General features: G+C 55.9%; 1 protein-coding gene across 16 annotated transcripts in view; it reads left to right on the top strand.

The window, feature by feature from the left end:
* Positions 1 to 489: 489 nt before the first annotated feature.
* ADGRB2 (adhesion G protein-coupled receptor B2) overlaps positions 490 to 16,609 on the top strand; it is a 37,662-nt gene continuing 21,542 nt past the window's right edge. For 5 of the 16 annotated variants that reach the window (XM_053576875.1, XM_053576872.1, XM_053576873.1 and 2 more), the window contains exons 1-3: positions 490 to 934; positions 1,059 to 1,145; positions 8,155 to 8,974. In XM_053576875.1, coding sequence (XP_053432850.1) covers positions 8,170 to 8,974 — 805 coding nt within the window. In that variant the 5' untranslated portion in view covers positions 490 to 934; positions 1,059 to 1,145; positions 8,155 to 8,169. Of the gene's footprint in view, positions 935 to 1,058; positions 1,146 to 3,960; positions 4,097 to 7,269; positions 7,711 to 8,154; positions 8,975 to 16,609 lie in introns of those variants that run through there. The other 11 variants (XM_053576876.1, XM_053576874.1, XM_053576869.1 and 8 more) reach the window with 7 other exon arrangements.

Here is a 16,609-nt window from a genome sequence, read left to right as displayed (position 1 = left end):
GGACCCGAGTACATGTTAATACGCTGTGCATGTGTGTAGCGCTTGCATGCACTGAACCAGGCAACATTGCAGTGCATATGTAGGGCACCTGTATGCATATACAAAGTTCAGCATACAGAGTGGCACCTGCATGCACAGGGACATGCAATATGCAATGCATGGGGGTGGGAGAGGCAAATGCTTCAGCCCCCAGGGCCCGGGAGACCCTGGCTGCTGGAGATGCCTCGGGCTTGGGGTATCGCTGGAGGGGCGTCACGGATCGCCTCATCCTGCGGTCGGGCGGGGCGGGGGCTTACCCGGGGCTTCTCCCGCGCCGGCGCCTGGGGCCCAGGGTTGGGAGGGAGGGCGCGCTTGGCTCAGCTGGCGCTGTTCCCCCTTTAACAGGAGGCGGCGCGCGTCGCCCCCGCCCCCCGCCCCTTCTCCGGCGGCTCCTCGCGCCCGGCCCGGCGCGCGCCCCCTCCCGGGCCCGACCCGCGCAGGCGCCGCGTCCCGGCTCGGCCGTCACTCGGCCCGGCGCGCTCTGCGGGCAGCGGCCGGAGCGGCCGGAGGAACCCAGTTCGGCAGCAGCGGCAGCGGCGGCGCTGGGAGACCGAGGAGGATGCGGCACCGGCTTTCAGAGCCCGGGGCTGCGACCGCCGCCTGCGAATAGGAGGCGGCGCGCGGCGCGGGCGGTGCTCGGGGCGGGGGAGCAGGGGGCGGCGAGGAGGCGGTGGCGGCAGGAGCCCGCGCCCGGCCCGGCGCCCGCCCGCCCTGCGCTGCTCCGCGGCGCCTTTTCTGCACCCGCCGCCCCGCGGAGCGAGAGCCTCGGCCCTTCGCCCGGCTGCAGCGAGCTGCCCTGCGCCCGGCCCAGTCCCGGCCTTAGGAATGGCAAACTTGCGCCCCGTCGCCGCCCCCGCCAGCGCCTGCCCCCGCTCCTGCTGCTGACGGCGCCCAGGTGAGTGCTCGGCCTCAGACCCCGACATGGCCCGGCACCGCACCTTGCTGGCGCTATCCTGAGTTTCCGCGCCAGCCCGGACTCCGGTGCTCTCCTAGCCCATCTCTGCTGAATTCTCCCCCAGCCGGAGCTGAGTTCGTTCAGCGCTCACCCCCGCCCCCCATCTTTTTGGTAACTCCCAAGCCTGGGGCCGAGGTCCCCTTCATCTCTGGTGAGTCTGTTTTCCGCCTTCCTCCACCAGCTGGGACCTACCCCCTCACCCATCTGTGCTAAAGTCCACCCCTTCCCAATCCTGACCAAACCATACCCGCCCCCCCCCCCCCCACCAATCGCTGTCTTGAGTCTTTCCCTATCTCGGCCCGGATCTGGGCAGCGCGGCTCCCACCTTGATTAGAGCCCCTCTCCCCAATCTGCAGCTTGACAGCGTCCCCCTGACCATCTCCCCTCCTAGTCTGAATGCTGGACTCTGCTCCACTTCATCTCTGCCCGTAGTCCTTCCTGTCCCCATCCCTGTCTGCCCATAGTTATTGCCCTCCCCCGCGCATGTACCCCGACCATGCTTCCCCTCTATTTCTGCCCCTAGTGCCTCCTCCCCCATATTTGCTCCGAGTCCCGCCTTCCTTTTCCAGTCTTGCTGCAAGTCCCCTCCCCCGCGCCTCTTGGAATTGGGGCCGTGTCCCCCATGTCAGCTCCGAACCCCCTCTTCTGCATTTGAGATCTCGACTAGACCTGCATCCCTGACTCCCGTGTCCATCTTTGGCCGAAGTCTATCTGTCCATCCCCCATCCATCCTCTGGCATAGAGCTGGGCACCAGACGCACCCTCCCGCAACCCCAGGGCTGGCATGCTTGGGGTGGGAAGGGTCGTAGGCGGTGGAGTTGGCTGCCACTCCCGCAGTAGGCTCGGTCCGAGGGCATAGACGCGGGAAATCCTCACCTCCGCGGCCCGTGCAGAACGGGTGACTGGTCTGTTGCCTGCGGGGGGGGAGGGGCACCCGGGCCGAGAGAAGCCGCCCGCCTGCCCGCCTCGCCAGCTGCCGGCCAGGCTCCTGGGCGTCCTCTGGCGCCCCCTGCCCGCAGCCCAGGACCCGCCGCCCCTTCTCCCGCGGGCAACCCCGGGTTTACGCAGCCGAGGCATCAGCGGTGTCTTTGGGACTGGCGCTGGAAAGTCCCTGGGGAGAGGAGATTGGTGGGCGAGGCTGGATGCCTCCTCGTGCTAGCTGTGCCCAAACACTCCTAGTTGTCAGGTCATACGCTCAGGGGTTGAGTGGGATGGAAGCCTCATCCTCACAAGTACAGAGCCCTATGAGCCAAAGCCCCTTGAGCCATGAGGCACAGACCAGCAGGACTGGTCCCTGGCTTCCGGACATCTTGTTTGGGCTTGCACAAGTGTTGCTAGGGAGCCTCTACCTGTCTATCTCGTGACACTCCCCACTAGGTGGGGGGTTGGGGCAAACGGGGGCTCTGTCTGACTTGGGCATTGGAATAGGGTGTAGGGGACTCCACTTGACCCTGGGACAAGCAGGCACCTGGGGAGTATCCCTTGAACTAGTACAGGTGTGAGGGTCAGTGTGGACTCTGCATAGGATAGATGTGCTGGTGATGGTGGTGGGGAGGTTAGGGAGGGTCTTCCCTGGACCTAGATTGACAGGAGAGATCTTTGCCTTCTCTGCTTTCTCTCCTGCTCTTCCCTCTTCTGTTCCTTTCCTTATCACTCTTCAGAAAGAGGCAGGTCTAGTCTAGGGTATGTGTGCATGGTCTGCATTTCTGAAACACAAAGCAAGGTCCCAGCTGGTATTTCCCCCGCCCTCAAGTAATGAAGCTGAGAAAGTAGTTAGGAACTCAGCTTTTGGTCAGATGACCTAAGTTCAAAAGCTGTGTGACATAGGCAGGCTACTTAATCTTTCTGAGCCTCAGTTGACCCTCTGTAAAATGGGTCAGTGATCACTGCCTCATATGGTTGTTGGGAGAATTAAATTAGAATGTTAGTATGGAGTGCTGGCACCTAGCAATACTCAATAAGGATAGGTGTGTTGGGCTGTTTTTCTTCAGGGCCAAGATTAGGACCTTTTCCACTCTAATCCCAGAGAAGAAATGCAAAAAAGATTCTAGTACCTTCACTCCAATCCCCAGGATAATAAAGACGGAAGTACCTTCGCCCCCACCCCATCCCAGGATGGGTGCCATGCAGCATCCTACTTTATGTCTCTGGGATCAGCTCCAGCCAGAGTGGCATCACTGGAAGGCAGACCAAGGTCTCTGGGGTATTGGTTCAAGTGTAGAGGGTGGGGAGGGGAGATAAATACAGAGAAGAAATCCATGTCAGAGTCCTCAAAGGCAGGCTACCAGTTAGGGGGTGCCCAAAGGGAAATCAGTCACTCTGAGGCACAAGAAGCCACTACCTTCCGGCAGGAGGTCAGCACCACCAGGAACTTTGCAGCGCTGTTAGCCTCCAGGCCAGAGTTAGGGGGTGACCTGGCCTGAGGGCCCGACGAGTTTGAGGAAACCTTGCTTGGGCGCCAGTGACCTGGGGAATGGTAAGTAAGGGAGAGGAAGAGAGCTTGAACCCTGTGACAGTTGGAAGTCCTCTGGACAGTGTGTGGCTCGACCGGGGTCCCACCGGGGAGTGGTAGCCCCCTAGCCACTAGCCTGCACGGGCAGCCCTGTCATTGGGGAACAAAAGCTTTCGGTTCCTGTAGCAACGGCGGCTCCAGCTGCTGCAAAGTTCCGGGGAGGCGGGCGGTGGGCGGCTGAGTCACCGCCCCCCCCTTCCCGCCCACGCGGCACCGCCCCCAGGGCTAGGGACGCCCCTTATCCCGACTCCGGCGTTTGCCAGCCTTTTCCTCCTATGGCGTGCGGGAGGTCCCGGGAGCCCCCATCCCCGACATAGCCCCGAGAGTGACGGAGAGCGACCTTCTGTGGCTGTCGGAGGGGGCGGACTGCACGGGTGGGGGCGTTACTCCCTCCCCTGGGCCAGTCCGCCAGCTCTGGAGACAGGATGGAAGGTGCGCGCCCCCCGGGTGCCAGAGTCTGGCAGAGAGGTCCCCGAGAACCCTCCCCCTAGCTCGGTGCAGGGGCAGTGGAGCCAGAGATCTTGAGTGAGGGTCCTCGCCTGTGTGGCAGCCTGGGCTGGGCCTGGCAGCAAGCGCCCAGGAGGCGGAGGGTGAGTGACCGGCTGGCGAATTGGAGCTGCCAGGTGGATAAACGCGACGGATGTGCGCGTCGCCGCGCCCCTCCCCCGCCCGCGGCAGGGGCTCCTGGCTGCCCGCCACCCAATGTCCCTGCTTACTGCTGGCCCTACGGTTGGGAGTCGATCGCGGGGATACCGGAGACCCGGCCCTAGCCCCGAAGCACACCCTCCCCCGCCGCTCTACACTCTCCGCATCTCCCCAGTAGTGTCTTGGCCCTTATTCCTTTACTGGTGCACAAGGAAAGCTGGGGAGACTGGTGGGTCATAGAAGAAGGCGACTCAAGTGTGCTTGGGCAGATACTGGGATTCTCGGGTTTGTTTAGGGTCGCGGTATGTGATGAAGGGGTTCTCAGCCAGAGAAGAGGGTAGATGAGACAGATCACTCTAGCCAGCTCCTCACCCATCTCAGCCCAGAGAGCTGCTAAGGGAGGAGGCTTTTTGATCCTCTCCTCAGCCTCCTCTGACCCAGGAAGTTCTTCCTCAGAACTGACCTCTGTACCTCTCCTCTCCAGCTCTTGTTCTTGGAGGAGCTCATGGTCTTACTGGGCTTGGAGGTGGCAAAGCCACTTTTATGGTTCAGCCCAAAGAGCTTTCCCAGAGGTATTGACCTCAGTAGGCAAGAGGGGAGCATTTATGGGGTTCTGAGAAGGAGGGGAAATGGGGCTGGGAGACAGCCTCTGCGCCAGGAACTTGTAGTGGGAGACCTAATGAGAAGGATGCAGTCCTAAGGGCAGGGATCATGATCTCCATTCCACAGACAGGGAAACTGAGGCTCAGGGAGGTTAATCATGGCTAGTAACATTAGGGCTGCTTGTGAGGCAAAGATCTTCTAGGTCTCCTTCCAGTGGGGTGGCTCAGGGAAAGGACTGGATCAATTACCTCAGGAGGACAGGCCCTGGCCACACACATGCAGGAGGGTCTTAATTGTATTTATGGCTCTCTCTGACCCAGCTTGGGACTGGGTCTTTGCCTTATTTTGATAGGGGGAGGTAGTGATATAAAAAGGGCCCTCTAAGAGGTCTTATGTTGAAGCAGGAACAGTGGCGGCCAAACACATCCAGGTGAAGTCCCACAGTGGGTGTAGAGGGGTCTGATAGTGATTGAGGGGAGGAGGGGGCTTGGGTCAGGTTTAAAGAGGCTCAGTTCAGGACCAGCCAGGCTGTGGCTCTGAATGGTGTGGTCCTGGCGCTTCGTAATGAGCTGGGGCTGTGAAGTAGGGAGCAGCAGAGGCCCAGGAGGCAGGGCCAGGGATCTGAGCCCCCAGCTTCAGAAACACAAAGGAAGGGGCAGCTGGGCAGACACTCCCTAATCCTAGCTGTTATGTGCTGAGCCTCAGAGACAGAAATACCTGTGTATGCTCACATTTGAGTCCATACGCATCTTTACACATGTGTACAAGTGTCTGACTCTACACCCGTATATGTGTGTGTGCACCCCTGAGTGCACTTGAGGTCATGAGTCTGTGGTTTTCACCTATCTGTGCACATGCAGAGCATCTGTGAACGTCTGTACTTGCATGCTTTTGTGTGTGTGTCCTGGGCACAAAGATGTTCAAGCCCATGTGTGTAGGTGTGTGAGGGGAGGTTCCCTGCTCTGCCTGTAGTGGGGGAGGGGAAGCAGTTATTATGAGCCCCCACTTCTCCTCCGTGGAGCTGTGGTCATGGCCTGAGTTTTGCTGCCTACTTAAAAATAATTGGGGGCAGATGGGGGATTGGATGTCACTCATCATCAGCTGCTGGCTTTGCTGGTGCCACAGCAGGCTGAATAGTTTGGGACAGACATGATGTAGGGCAGGGAAGGCCAGGGGTCTCGATACTTTTGCTACTCTGAGGAGGGGGCAAGTGGGTGGGGGAAGAAGCACAGGCTGTATCGGGCTTCTGCTGAATAACTCCAGGGTCTTTGGAGGAGGTGGGGCAGTTCCTCCCCAGTGAATGGGCCTGCCTCAAGCTTGCCTCCCCCACAATCTCCCACCTTTTATGTGGCTGGGGAGGGGTAGTGCTCAGAGTTAATGGTGACTGGGGCTTAGGCCTGGCTCAGAGGTGCAGCCTGTGGAATGTGGGATCTGGGTCAATGAGGTGCTCCATGGATGCTGCACAGGGATGGGGATGCTGGGATTCTAAATCTTATCCCCTCTACTGTTGTTTAGACTCCTGAATAGCTGAGAGGAAATCTGTCTCCCAGCTGTATTGTGGGACAATCTAGCCACACCTGTGAATAAGCCTGAGCAGTAAGCAAAGGGAAGGAGGAGAGGCACAGGCCTAGCTCCTGGTCCCAGTTTGGCCACTTTTGTGTGATCTAGAGCAGGTTCTCTAGTAGGTTGCCTCCCTGCTCTGAGCCCACATCTTCTCTCCTCTAATGTGGACCAACTAGGATCTAGAGGCCCATCCAGTGCTGTGAGCTATCTGTGGCTTGGAGGCCTGAGGCACTAGGCAGACTACGCCCCAGGCTTTGTTTTCTGGGCAGGTGGGTGGAGACTGGGCAGGGGCTGAGCCCTGGCCTGCGGGGTAGGAGGGAACCTACAGCCCGCCCCCCCCCCCACACACACACCTCCTTATCCATTCTAATCTGACTGCTCTGTGTGGCTGTTGTCAGGGTAGGGCTTGGGTCATGGTTGCCCTCCTGCAACTGGGGTACATTCACATGTGCATGTAGCTCAACGTTGTGCAGCACATTGAGGGGAGGTAGAAATCAACAAACTTTGGTCCCCACTCATAGAAGCCTGAAAAATCATGAGATGAGTGAGCAAGCCCTGGGGAAATAGCATAGAGTGGAGGTCAGGATTGGCCAGTGGCATTACCAGGGGGAGCAGGCCCTGAGCCAGGCCTTGGAAGATAACCCCATGGAATTGGAGGGGAAGAAGGAAGTAAGAAGGGAATAACTGTATCCATTATGCAGATGAGGAAACTGAGGCTTACCAGGGTCACCTAGCCCGCAGGTGGCTGGCTGGACTGGAGCTCAAGCCTAGTGTCCCTTTGCCTGTGCATCCCTGATTATTCCCAGCCAGGACATCCGAAGCAGTGATACACATGACATCCACAGTGGCAGTGTCCTCCAGTGGGCATGGCTTGGGTTGTTTGCAGTCCCTGGCACACAGCTATAACTCCATCCCCTTTCCTCCCACTCAATAAAGCAAGTGAGTGAGAATAACATTGTTCCAGGAATAACCTTGAATTGCTCTGATTTATAAAAAAGCAAATCATAGTCAAACATCACCCACCACTTTGACAATTACCACTGGGTTATGCGTGACACGTCTCACACTGGGACTGAGAACAACAGTTCTGGAGAATGAAGGTTGAGCGGTGGGGATGGGGCTGGATCTGAAAGTTAGGCCAAGACACTTGTGGTTAATGGTTGACTAAAGAACTATAGAATAACAGTAACATTAACAGCTAGTGTTTAAGGGCTTACAAGCTCCAAGCACTCCTGAGCTCTTTCCCTCACTCATCTCATTTCACCCTTGCAGGAAACCTATAAGGTAGGTACTATCATTGCTCTATTTTGCAGGTAAGGAAACTGAGGCTCAGAGAGGTCAAGTCCCTTGTCCAAGATCACATATGTGGACCTGAGTAACTTACAAGAACAAGGTCTTTTTTTGTTAAATTTCAGATGAATATGTCACCTAAACAATTAGATGACAATGTTTGCATTTATTAGGTAAGGTCCCTGTTGTAGTTGTGCCCCTCACCCAGGAGGTGGGCCATATATCCTTACATTGTACCCATTAGGTGAGAACACACCACTCCCCCTCTGTCCTACCCCTTCCCTCCTCCTCTCTCACCCCTCCTTTCTCTCCTTTCCTTCCCTTCCCCGCCCACCTCCCTTCCCCCCAACTTAAATTGAATTGAGTTTTTCTCTTGCGTGGGTGTGTATTAGTTCCTCTACTGGCTTCATATTAGTACTGAGTACATTAGATACTTGAAAAGAACAAGGTCTTAACCATGAGGACAACTACCTATACCTAGCCATAGGAGGTTCAGAGCCCATGCTGCCTGCACCAGGGGCCCACTGACTACTGTCTCTCTCCACAGGGCAAGGGACATAGGATGACCCCAGCCTGTCCCCTCTTACTGTCTGTGATTCTGTCCCTGCGCCTGGCCGCTGCCTTTGACCCTGCCCCCAGTGCCTGCTCTGCCCTGGCCTCGGGAGTGCTCTACGGGGCCTTCTCGCTGCAGGACCTCTTTCCTACCATCGCCTCGGGCTGCTCCTGGACCCTGGAGAACCCTGACCCCACCAAGTACTCCCTCTACCTGCGCTTCAATCGCCAGGAGCAGGTGTGCGCACACTTTGCCCCCCGCCTGCTGCCCCTGGACCACTACCTGGTCAACTTTACCTGCCTGCGGCCTAGCCCTGAGGAGGCGGTGGCCCAGGCAGAATCAGAGGTGGGGCAGCCAGAGGAGGAGGAGGCAGAGGCGGCAGCGGGATTGGAGCTGTGTGGCGGCTCAGGCCCCTTCACCTTCCTGCACTTTGACAAGAACTTCGTGCAGCTGTGCCTGTCGGCTGAGCCCTCGGAGGCCCCACGCCTGCTGGCACCTGCTGCCCTGGCCTTCCGCTTTGTTGAGGTCTTGCTCATCAACAACAACAACTCCAGCCAGTTTACCTGCGGTGTGCTCTGCCGCTGGAGTGAGGAGTGTGGCCGCGCTGCTGGCAGGGCCTGTGGCTTTGCCCAGCCGGGCTGCAGCTGCCCTGGTGAGTCAGGGGCCGGCTCCGCCACCACCACCACGCCTCCAGGCCCTCCTGCTGCCCACACCCTGTCCAATGCGCTGGTGCCTGGGGGCCCTGCCCCACCTGCCGAGGCTGATTTGCACTCGGGGAGCAGCAATGATCTATTCACTACCGAGATGAGATATGGTGAGTCTGAGTAGAGACTGGGTCGGGTGGGGTCCCTGGGGGTTGATGGTGTCCACTGGTGTCTATCCTGGAAGATCCTGGGTGGTTCATGTAGTTGTTCACTAACATCACCTTTGTTTAGCCTTGTCCAGCTGTTGGGGTCACCAAAATGCATTGAAGTCAGACCTCACTCTTAAGGAGTCTGGATGGATGAATGAGGGGCACAGATCAGATAAGGCAGAATGATATATAAGCCTAGGAGGCACCTCCTAACTGGGCAGTTAGTGGAGGACCCTGAAGGAAGGAAGTAACTCCTGAAGGAAGAGACCTGAAGGACAAGTGGAAGTGAAATGAGCCAAAGGAGTGGTGAGGGCCTTCCCACCAGAGGGAATAGTGTACGTGGAGGCCCAGAGCTGGGAGTGATCCTGGCAGGCCCTGGCACTGCAAGTTGACAAGTTTGCCTGGAGGCTAGAGTAGGCCAGCAGTAGGGATGCATTCAGGTCCTCATAGGTCAGTGCTTTTTGGCAGTGGCCCCAGGGTCAGGGCACAGGGAGATGAGGAACAGTGTGCCTGGGTGAAGAGGCCTGAGCTTCCAGGCTGCCACACAGGGCTTGGCTGGCTCAGCTCCTAGTGTCCCTGTCTCCCCACTCTGGGCCCTTGTCTTCTGGGATGGAGGCTGCCAGCTGCTACGATCTTCCTGCTGACTGGGCAAAAGCTCTGCGAGCTCTCATGTCCCGCTCCCACTCCCACTCCAGCTCCCTTGACCATGGCCAGCTTCCACCAACCCTGCTTTCTGCAGCTTCAAGGCCTGAGTGCCTCAGTGGATCCTGTGTGCCTGCTAACCAGTGCCAGGCCAGAGTTTGGCCAGGAGACCTGAGGAGGTCAGAGAGAAGCAGGGCTGGAATCTAGTCTCCTGCTCCTGCTCTGGTCCGAACAGGGAGGCTTCTCCTCTCTCTGGGCCTCAGTTTCCTCTTTTGGAATAACAGGTGTTAGCTTACCCTTATGAAGATCACAGGGATGGAAGTTGGAGGGCACATCTGGACTTCACTGAGAGAGTATTTCCTGGGAGGCAGGGGGCTTGTGTGAGGGCTGCCTAGTACCTGCCTTGTGCCTATCCTTGCTTTGGAGGTGAGAGCCTCGGAATTGGGCATTGCCTGTGGCTGTTATAGTGAGTGGATCCCTTTTTTTTTTTTTTTGCAGAGGGGGAGGCATTAGTTTCTTTGTCCATAAAATGGGAACATGTCCCTGAATTGATTAGAGGGGGTAGTTATCATGACAGTAGCCTCTCCCAGTGCTTACTGGAGGTGAGGGGGCTTCTTGGCCTCCCCTCTGAGACATCGGGTGGCATCATGCCCATCCACAACAGGTGCCCGATAGCCTTGCTGTCGCCTCTCTCCCAGGCTAGCTTGGCCTCTAACAGCAGTCAATGAAGCCGTCCGAGTGACAGCCAGGCTGCGGGCAGGTTATGGGCCCTGGAGGCTGGCCTGGGATTTAGTGCCTGCAGGAAGAAATTGAATTTTGCTTCTTTGTCGAACATCAGCGGAGAACGCCAGGCATATATCAGAAGGTTTATGGCTCTTCCTGCCTGGCCGCCACGGCCTGTCACTCTGTGGGGGTCTTCCCCATGGTGCTAAAGGCAGGTTTTTTTGTCTGGCCTTCCCTGCGATCCATCGGCCCAGTGGTCTGCACTGGATGGAGCAAGGCCGGGCACCATCTGGGCAGGCTGCCATGTGGAGCACAGAGCCAGAAGCAGCCAGCTGGGCTTGGTGGAAGCCGGAAGCAGGAGTTGGTTGGTAGCTGGGGTGTCTTTGGGGGTCGGAAAGGGCCGGCGATGGGAAAGGCACCATCATCAGAGCCTCTGCAGGGGCCTCTGGGACTGGAGATGGGTGGAGATTGGATGCCAGATTTTTCCTGGGCAGGAGGCCAGGTGTCATCTCTGAGCAGGGAGCCCATATCTGGGCCTTCCAGCTGTTGCCCAAGCCTAACCTCTGCTCTTGTCCCTCATCCTACTTGGCATGTCTCCTGGGATTGCTCTGCAGGGAAGCCCCCCGTAGGGAGTTGGCATGAGGTGATGTGGCATCAGCTGTCATAAGTGGGCTTGCATGGCATGCTGGTGCCCAGAGCTAGATTGGCACAGCCCCTTCCCCTCCCCTGGCAGGCAGGAGGTTCTTCTGCTCTGCCACCTTCTCTCTCCCTTCCAACCTTTCCATGAGAGATGGTGTGAGAGACTCAGTTTGTTCCGTGTGTCAGGGTGTGTCTGAGGGTCTGTGGCACTGTCTGTGTCTGGTGGCAGCACCACCTTTGCCAAGCACTTAGCCCCTCTCCACACTTCCCCTTGTCTCCTCCCCAGTGGGCTGCAGGAGAATGGGCTGGTACCTGGAGCTTCCAGATTAAGATTGAGATTTGTGGGATGGTGGTGAACAGGAAGACTGATATCTTCGTGCCAGCCCATCTGCTGGGTCTAGGGCAGGGGAGCTATGTTCATCTTCTCTGGGACACCACCGAGTAGGATCTAAAGCAAGGCCAAGCAGGATGAGCTTGGGTTGGCACTGGAAGAGCAATGGGCCTGGGGGCTGGTGGGCAGCGACCAGGTGGAGTGCCTGGGTTGCCTCAGAGCCGAACACATTTGACAGGAGGGTACAGGCGCCTGCTAATTTCACGCAAACTGCCTTTGATAGATCTCTTGTTATTTTTGGTGAGTTGAGCCATAAATTTGTGCCATCTTGCTGCCGCAATCTGTTAAGTGTGGGGAAAGGAAGAACAGGAAGGCAGGAAGGAGCTTGGTGGAGGACTGGCATGGAGGCTGGCTGAGGCTGGGCCTGAAAGGCGTGTCGCAGAGGTAGTGCCAGCTGCAGAGCCTGGCTCCTGAGAACCTGCCACCAGCCTGCAGTCCTGCCCGCTATCCCTCCGTCCTGAGGAAGCACTGCTGCAGCCCCTGCCTCTGCCCACCCTCGGCCACTTGCTGCTGGCTCAGCCTCCCCATCATCCTGGCTCCATTCTTGAGGTGTGGCCATCAGGTGAGGCTGGGTCTCCCAGGAGGCATGCGTGGGTTCCAGTCCCCCCTCTGCCACTGCTGGTGTGTGATTTGGACAAGTTACTGCCCCTTCTGGGGCCGCAGAACCCCAGTTCTCTATGCGTCACTTGCTGATCCAGCCCTTGGAGACTCCCTAGTGCTGCCCAAGTTCCCAGCATGGCTTCCTGGGCCCAGCTACCACCTGCTTTTCAGCCTTCCCTAGAATCCTCTCCTACCCTTTCAATTATGGCTCCTCCCTAGAATGCCCTTTGTCCTTGGGTCCTTGGTTGTCTAGAACTCATCCTTCTGAGCACAGCTCAAGCCTTGTCCCCTCTATGAAGCTGTCTCTGACCTGCCCAGCCCAGTCTCAAGATTGGCCTTTCTCCTCTCAGGGCCTGCTGTTCTCTCTGGTCAGCCTGCTCTGGTGGCAGGAAGTGGGGCCCACCCTGCCTGTTTCGGGCTTAGATAGTTGAGAAGTGGGATGAGAGATCAGCGCACTCAGTGGCCTTTCCTGGAAGGTCCTTCCCACCCAGGTCTGTGCTGTGGGAGCTCCGTGTGCTCTCTCATAGGATGGAGTGCAAGGCACAGGCTTCCCCAGACATCTCAGCAGGGACTGAGTCCCAGCCGATCCCTCACACGTCTTCATATCTTTATCAGAGAGGAGTTTGCGCCGGACCTTGGGCTGACTGAGTGGATGAGCTCAGAGGCGAACAAGACATACTTTCTGCCCTCCAGTGGGGGGGAGTGACCACTAGGGTACAATAGTTGGCACTGGAAGAGCAATGGGCCTGGGCACTGGAGGGCAGCGACCAGCCCCTTCAACCACAAGCTGAAGTTGCTCAGTCCCAGGTTTGATTCCTGACCCCACTATTGATTGACTGTGCAACTGTGGACAAGTTATTTCAGCCCCACGTCATCAACTGTAAAACAGTGTAGTGAGAGCCACTCCACAGAGTAACAAGGAGCATTAAGCAGGAGAATATGGGTAAGTGCTGAGCTCAGTGCCTGGCACATGGTAGATCCCCACTAAATAATTGGGGGATATCACAATTTAGTATAATGGGTACAATTGTGCATGTGCCAGCTGTCAAGGGATGAGGAAGAGTAAGGGATGAGTAAGCCACAAAGGGGAGAAAGCAGTCGAAAGGTGATTCTGAGTTAGGTTTTGAGGAATGGATAGGAATTCACTAGCCTGTGAAATTTCCCTTTAAATTGAGCCTCTTTTTAAGTTTAATATGTTAAAAAGACATTTCATACCGTAAATAGAGTGTCACTTATCTGAAATAGAAGATAACCAAAGAAACAACCACAGTGAAAACAAAACGATGTTATTAAATTCTAGCTAGATGGTTTTCCTGCCTCTCCATTTGTTAGAAAGAGAAGTCAGGTAGGCCTGAGTTTGCAGCCTGTGGGATGTGTTAGGGCAGGCGTCCTCAAACTTTTTAAACAGGGGGCCAATTCACTGTCCCTCAGACTGTTGGAGGGCCGGATTATAGTTAAAAAAAAAACAAAAAAAAACTATGAACAAATTCCTATGCACACTGCACAGATCTTATTTTGAAGTAAAAAAACAAAACGGGAACAAATACAATCATATGGTCTCATGTGGCCCGCGGGCCCCAGTTTGAGGACCCCTGTGTTAGGGTCTAGAACCGCACAGAGTCTTTATCTTTCCTGCATTTGGGAGGATTAAGGTGACCATATACCTTGTCATCTAAACTGGGACATTTTTGAAGTTATAAAGGGGAGAATGTAGGTGCCATTAATCACTTTAGGACAATAGCCAAAAACTGGACTATCCCAGACAAATCAGCAAATAGACACCCTGATTAAGAGACCTAGAAAGAGCCTGACTTCATCAGTCTGGTATCCAGTGTTATTTAGCAGCTCACTTGTGAGCTACCCCCAGTCATCTCCCATCCCATGCCTTGGGAAAGCCCACATGAGGAAGGGCTTTCGAGGTAGAGGAAACAGCCTGTGCAAGGGTGTGGAGGTGTGAAATATGCTGAGTGTAGGAGCTATAAGGAGACTTGGGCTGCTGGATGGTAGCCTTAGTGGAGGGAGATGGGGTCAGGGCTTTGCCTGGCATCCCAAGACACCAGGACCTGGTCCTGTTGGCCAAGGGCTTTACAGCAGCAAGTAACAGGGAGTCACGTGGGAGGCAGGCTGAGTCAGAGCTGGTCCCTGCTCTCGAGGAGCTTCTGGCTACTGCAAGGAGGTGGCAGGCACCCAGCCCACTCTGGTGGGAGGCCGGGTGGATAGGTTGGCAGCTTGGGCAGGCAGAATCACTGGGGACTGGCATTGTGGCTGCTAGGTACCTGGTGTCATGGGGATACCAATTGCATGGGTATCTGGATATCCATGGGTATCCAGAGCCTGGACTTTTCAAAAGCCACCTTCCTGTCTCCCTGTACCTGGGGTTCTGGTGCATTGTAGGGTACAAGAAACGCTGCTGTGAGTGGGGAGCCATGGAGGGTCATGACAGCCATGTGTCAAGGGGATCAGTTGGTGCCTGCTCAAGGCTCTGGGACCAGTCTTAGGGAGGAGGCAGAGAGCCCTGGGAAAGGAGGACTGCATTGGTAATCACAACACTCTCTCCCTATGGAAGTGATGATTATTGTGGTTATTTTTAACACATTCCTGACATAATAGGCTGAGGGGGCCAGCCTGTGTGGAGTTGGGGGCGGGGCAGGGTCTGTGCAGTACAGTATAGCAGGTGTCTGTAGTCCTGTGCAAGTGGCAAAGAGCCTGTGCTCACCCTGCCTGCAAGTACCTGGGGTGAGACAAGGGGACCCCTGTGTGGCTGGGGTGGGAGAAACCTCAGTAACATCTGGCCCAGGTTTGCTAAATGCCTGTCTTCCCAGAATCTAGACCCTCTGTGTAAGATGGCCGTGGAGATACTGAGACCCTTCCTCAGGGGTCATGGGAAGGATGAGCCCAGATACAAGAGGTAGTCTAGGGACTAGGTCACAGAAAAGGGGGTTAGCATTGCCAAACCCCTGTGTGGTCAGCCCAAGAAGGCTTCCTGGAGGAGGTGGCATCTGACATCTAGAAGATTTTGGAAGGCTGAGATGGAGGGAAAGAATTCCAAAGGCTGGGGAACAGCATTAGCAGATGCGTAGGAGTAAAACATTTGCACATCCAAAGGCTAATGAAAAGGGGCGACATCTCCTTTTCATTGAGAGCTTTTTGTGCTCTGAGCAGTCTGCATCTCTGGTTTCATTTAATTCTCCCAGTGAAGCTCTGTGGTAGAAAATGTTGGTCTTACTTTCAGCTGAAAAATTTAAAGCTCAGAGAGGTGAAGTGACCTGCCCAAGGACACACAGCAAAATGGTGGCAGAGCTGGGAATCCAACCCATATCTGTCTGGCCCCAGACTCTACACCCTTCCCACCAGTCCACATGGCCTTGTAGTGTGCTTGGCTGCCCAGTGGATGAGGAAAACAGGAGTTGGCAGGTCAGCAGGGCCCAGGGCATGCCAGGTTCATTTACACTGTGGCTATAGCAGAGGGGGAAGTTTCCTCCGTAGGGGAGTGTGGCTGGAGCTGAGATCCCAGGGGATCACTTTGGAGTCTACAGAGGAGAATTGGGAGGCTACAGAGGAGCAAATGTGCGAAAGAATAATTAGACAGTGGTGTGAAAAATGGAATAACAGAGGCAAGGACAAGGGGCTTTGGAGGGTGGGTGAGAGACTCCCTGGGAATTAGGGAAGGTATCTCCTAGGAGGTCCAAGTGGAGTTGCGTTTTGTTGCAGCCAGTACAGTTCCCTGGAAAGAGCACGGCCTCTAGAGTCAGGTAGGCCTGAGTTTGCATCCCACCTCAGCCTCTCTTCAGAAACAAGACCTTGGAGCCTCATTTCACAATAGTAAAATGGGGGGAAATGATTCTAGTGAGGATTTTTTTTTTTTTTTGCCTGGGCTGGGTTTGAACCCACCACCTCCGGTATATGGGGCCTGGGCCCTATTCCTTTGAGCTATAGGTACCGCCCCCTAGTGAGGATTAAATGAAGTGATGGAGAGTGTGCAGTGAACTGGCACATAGGAGTTTAATAAATGCTACCTTTTTCAAAACATTTATGAGGTCACAGGTAGCTGGGTGGGAAAGTATGTCGCAGGCAGCAGATCTGTCTGTACCCATGGCTGGTAGTCCCATAGGAAAGCTGATAAATGGCAGGAATGCCAGCCTCTAAGCCCCTGGTCCAACAAACTCGCTGAGCTCATACACTCAGGACTTCTTGAGGCACTGTCACCCCTTCTTGTGGTAGTAGGCCCCTTCTTGTCCTCTTGGACTCTGCCTGGCTCAGCTTCCTCTCAGGCTTGCCATGTTTTGGGCCCAGAGCTAGCTGGGGGCTGCAGGTGGTATGTGCTGAATAAATATTTGAGTAAATGACACTTCTGGTCTTATCTGTCTTCCCTTTTCAGGAAAAACTGGCTTTCCCAAATGTAGGAAGTAAACTGCTGGCCTCCGCTCTGAGGGATAGGTGTAGAGGGAGGCCAGTCCGTGTAGGGCCCATCCGTGTGGCCTTAGGCTTGTTCCTTTCCCTCTCCAGGCCAGATCAGGAGGCAGGGAGAGAGGCTCAAAAACTGGACCTGGGATATGTTCTGATTTTAAAAATTTTGTTTTGTTTTGTTTTTTGAGTCTCAA

This window comes from Nycticebus coucang, chromosome 22 (assembly GCF_027406575.1).
Source record: "Nycticebus coucang isolate mNycCou1 chromosome 22, mNycCou1.pri, whole genome shotgun sequence".
Classification (NCBI taxonomy): Eukaryota; Metazoa; Chordata; class Mammalia; order Primates; family Lorisidae; genus Nycticebus; species Nycticebus coucang.
The sequence above is the reverse complement of the archived record's forward strand: the minus strand, read 5'-3'. Positions and strand labels throughout refer to the sequence as shown.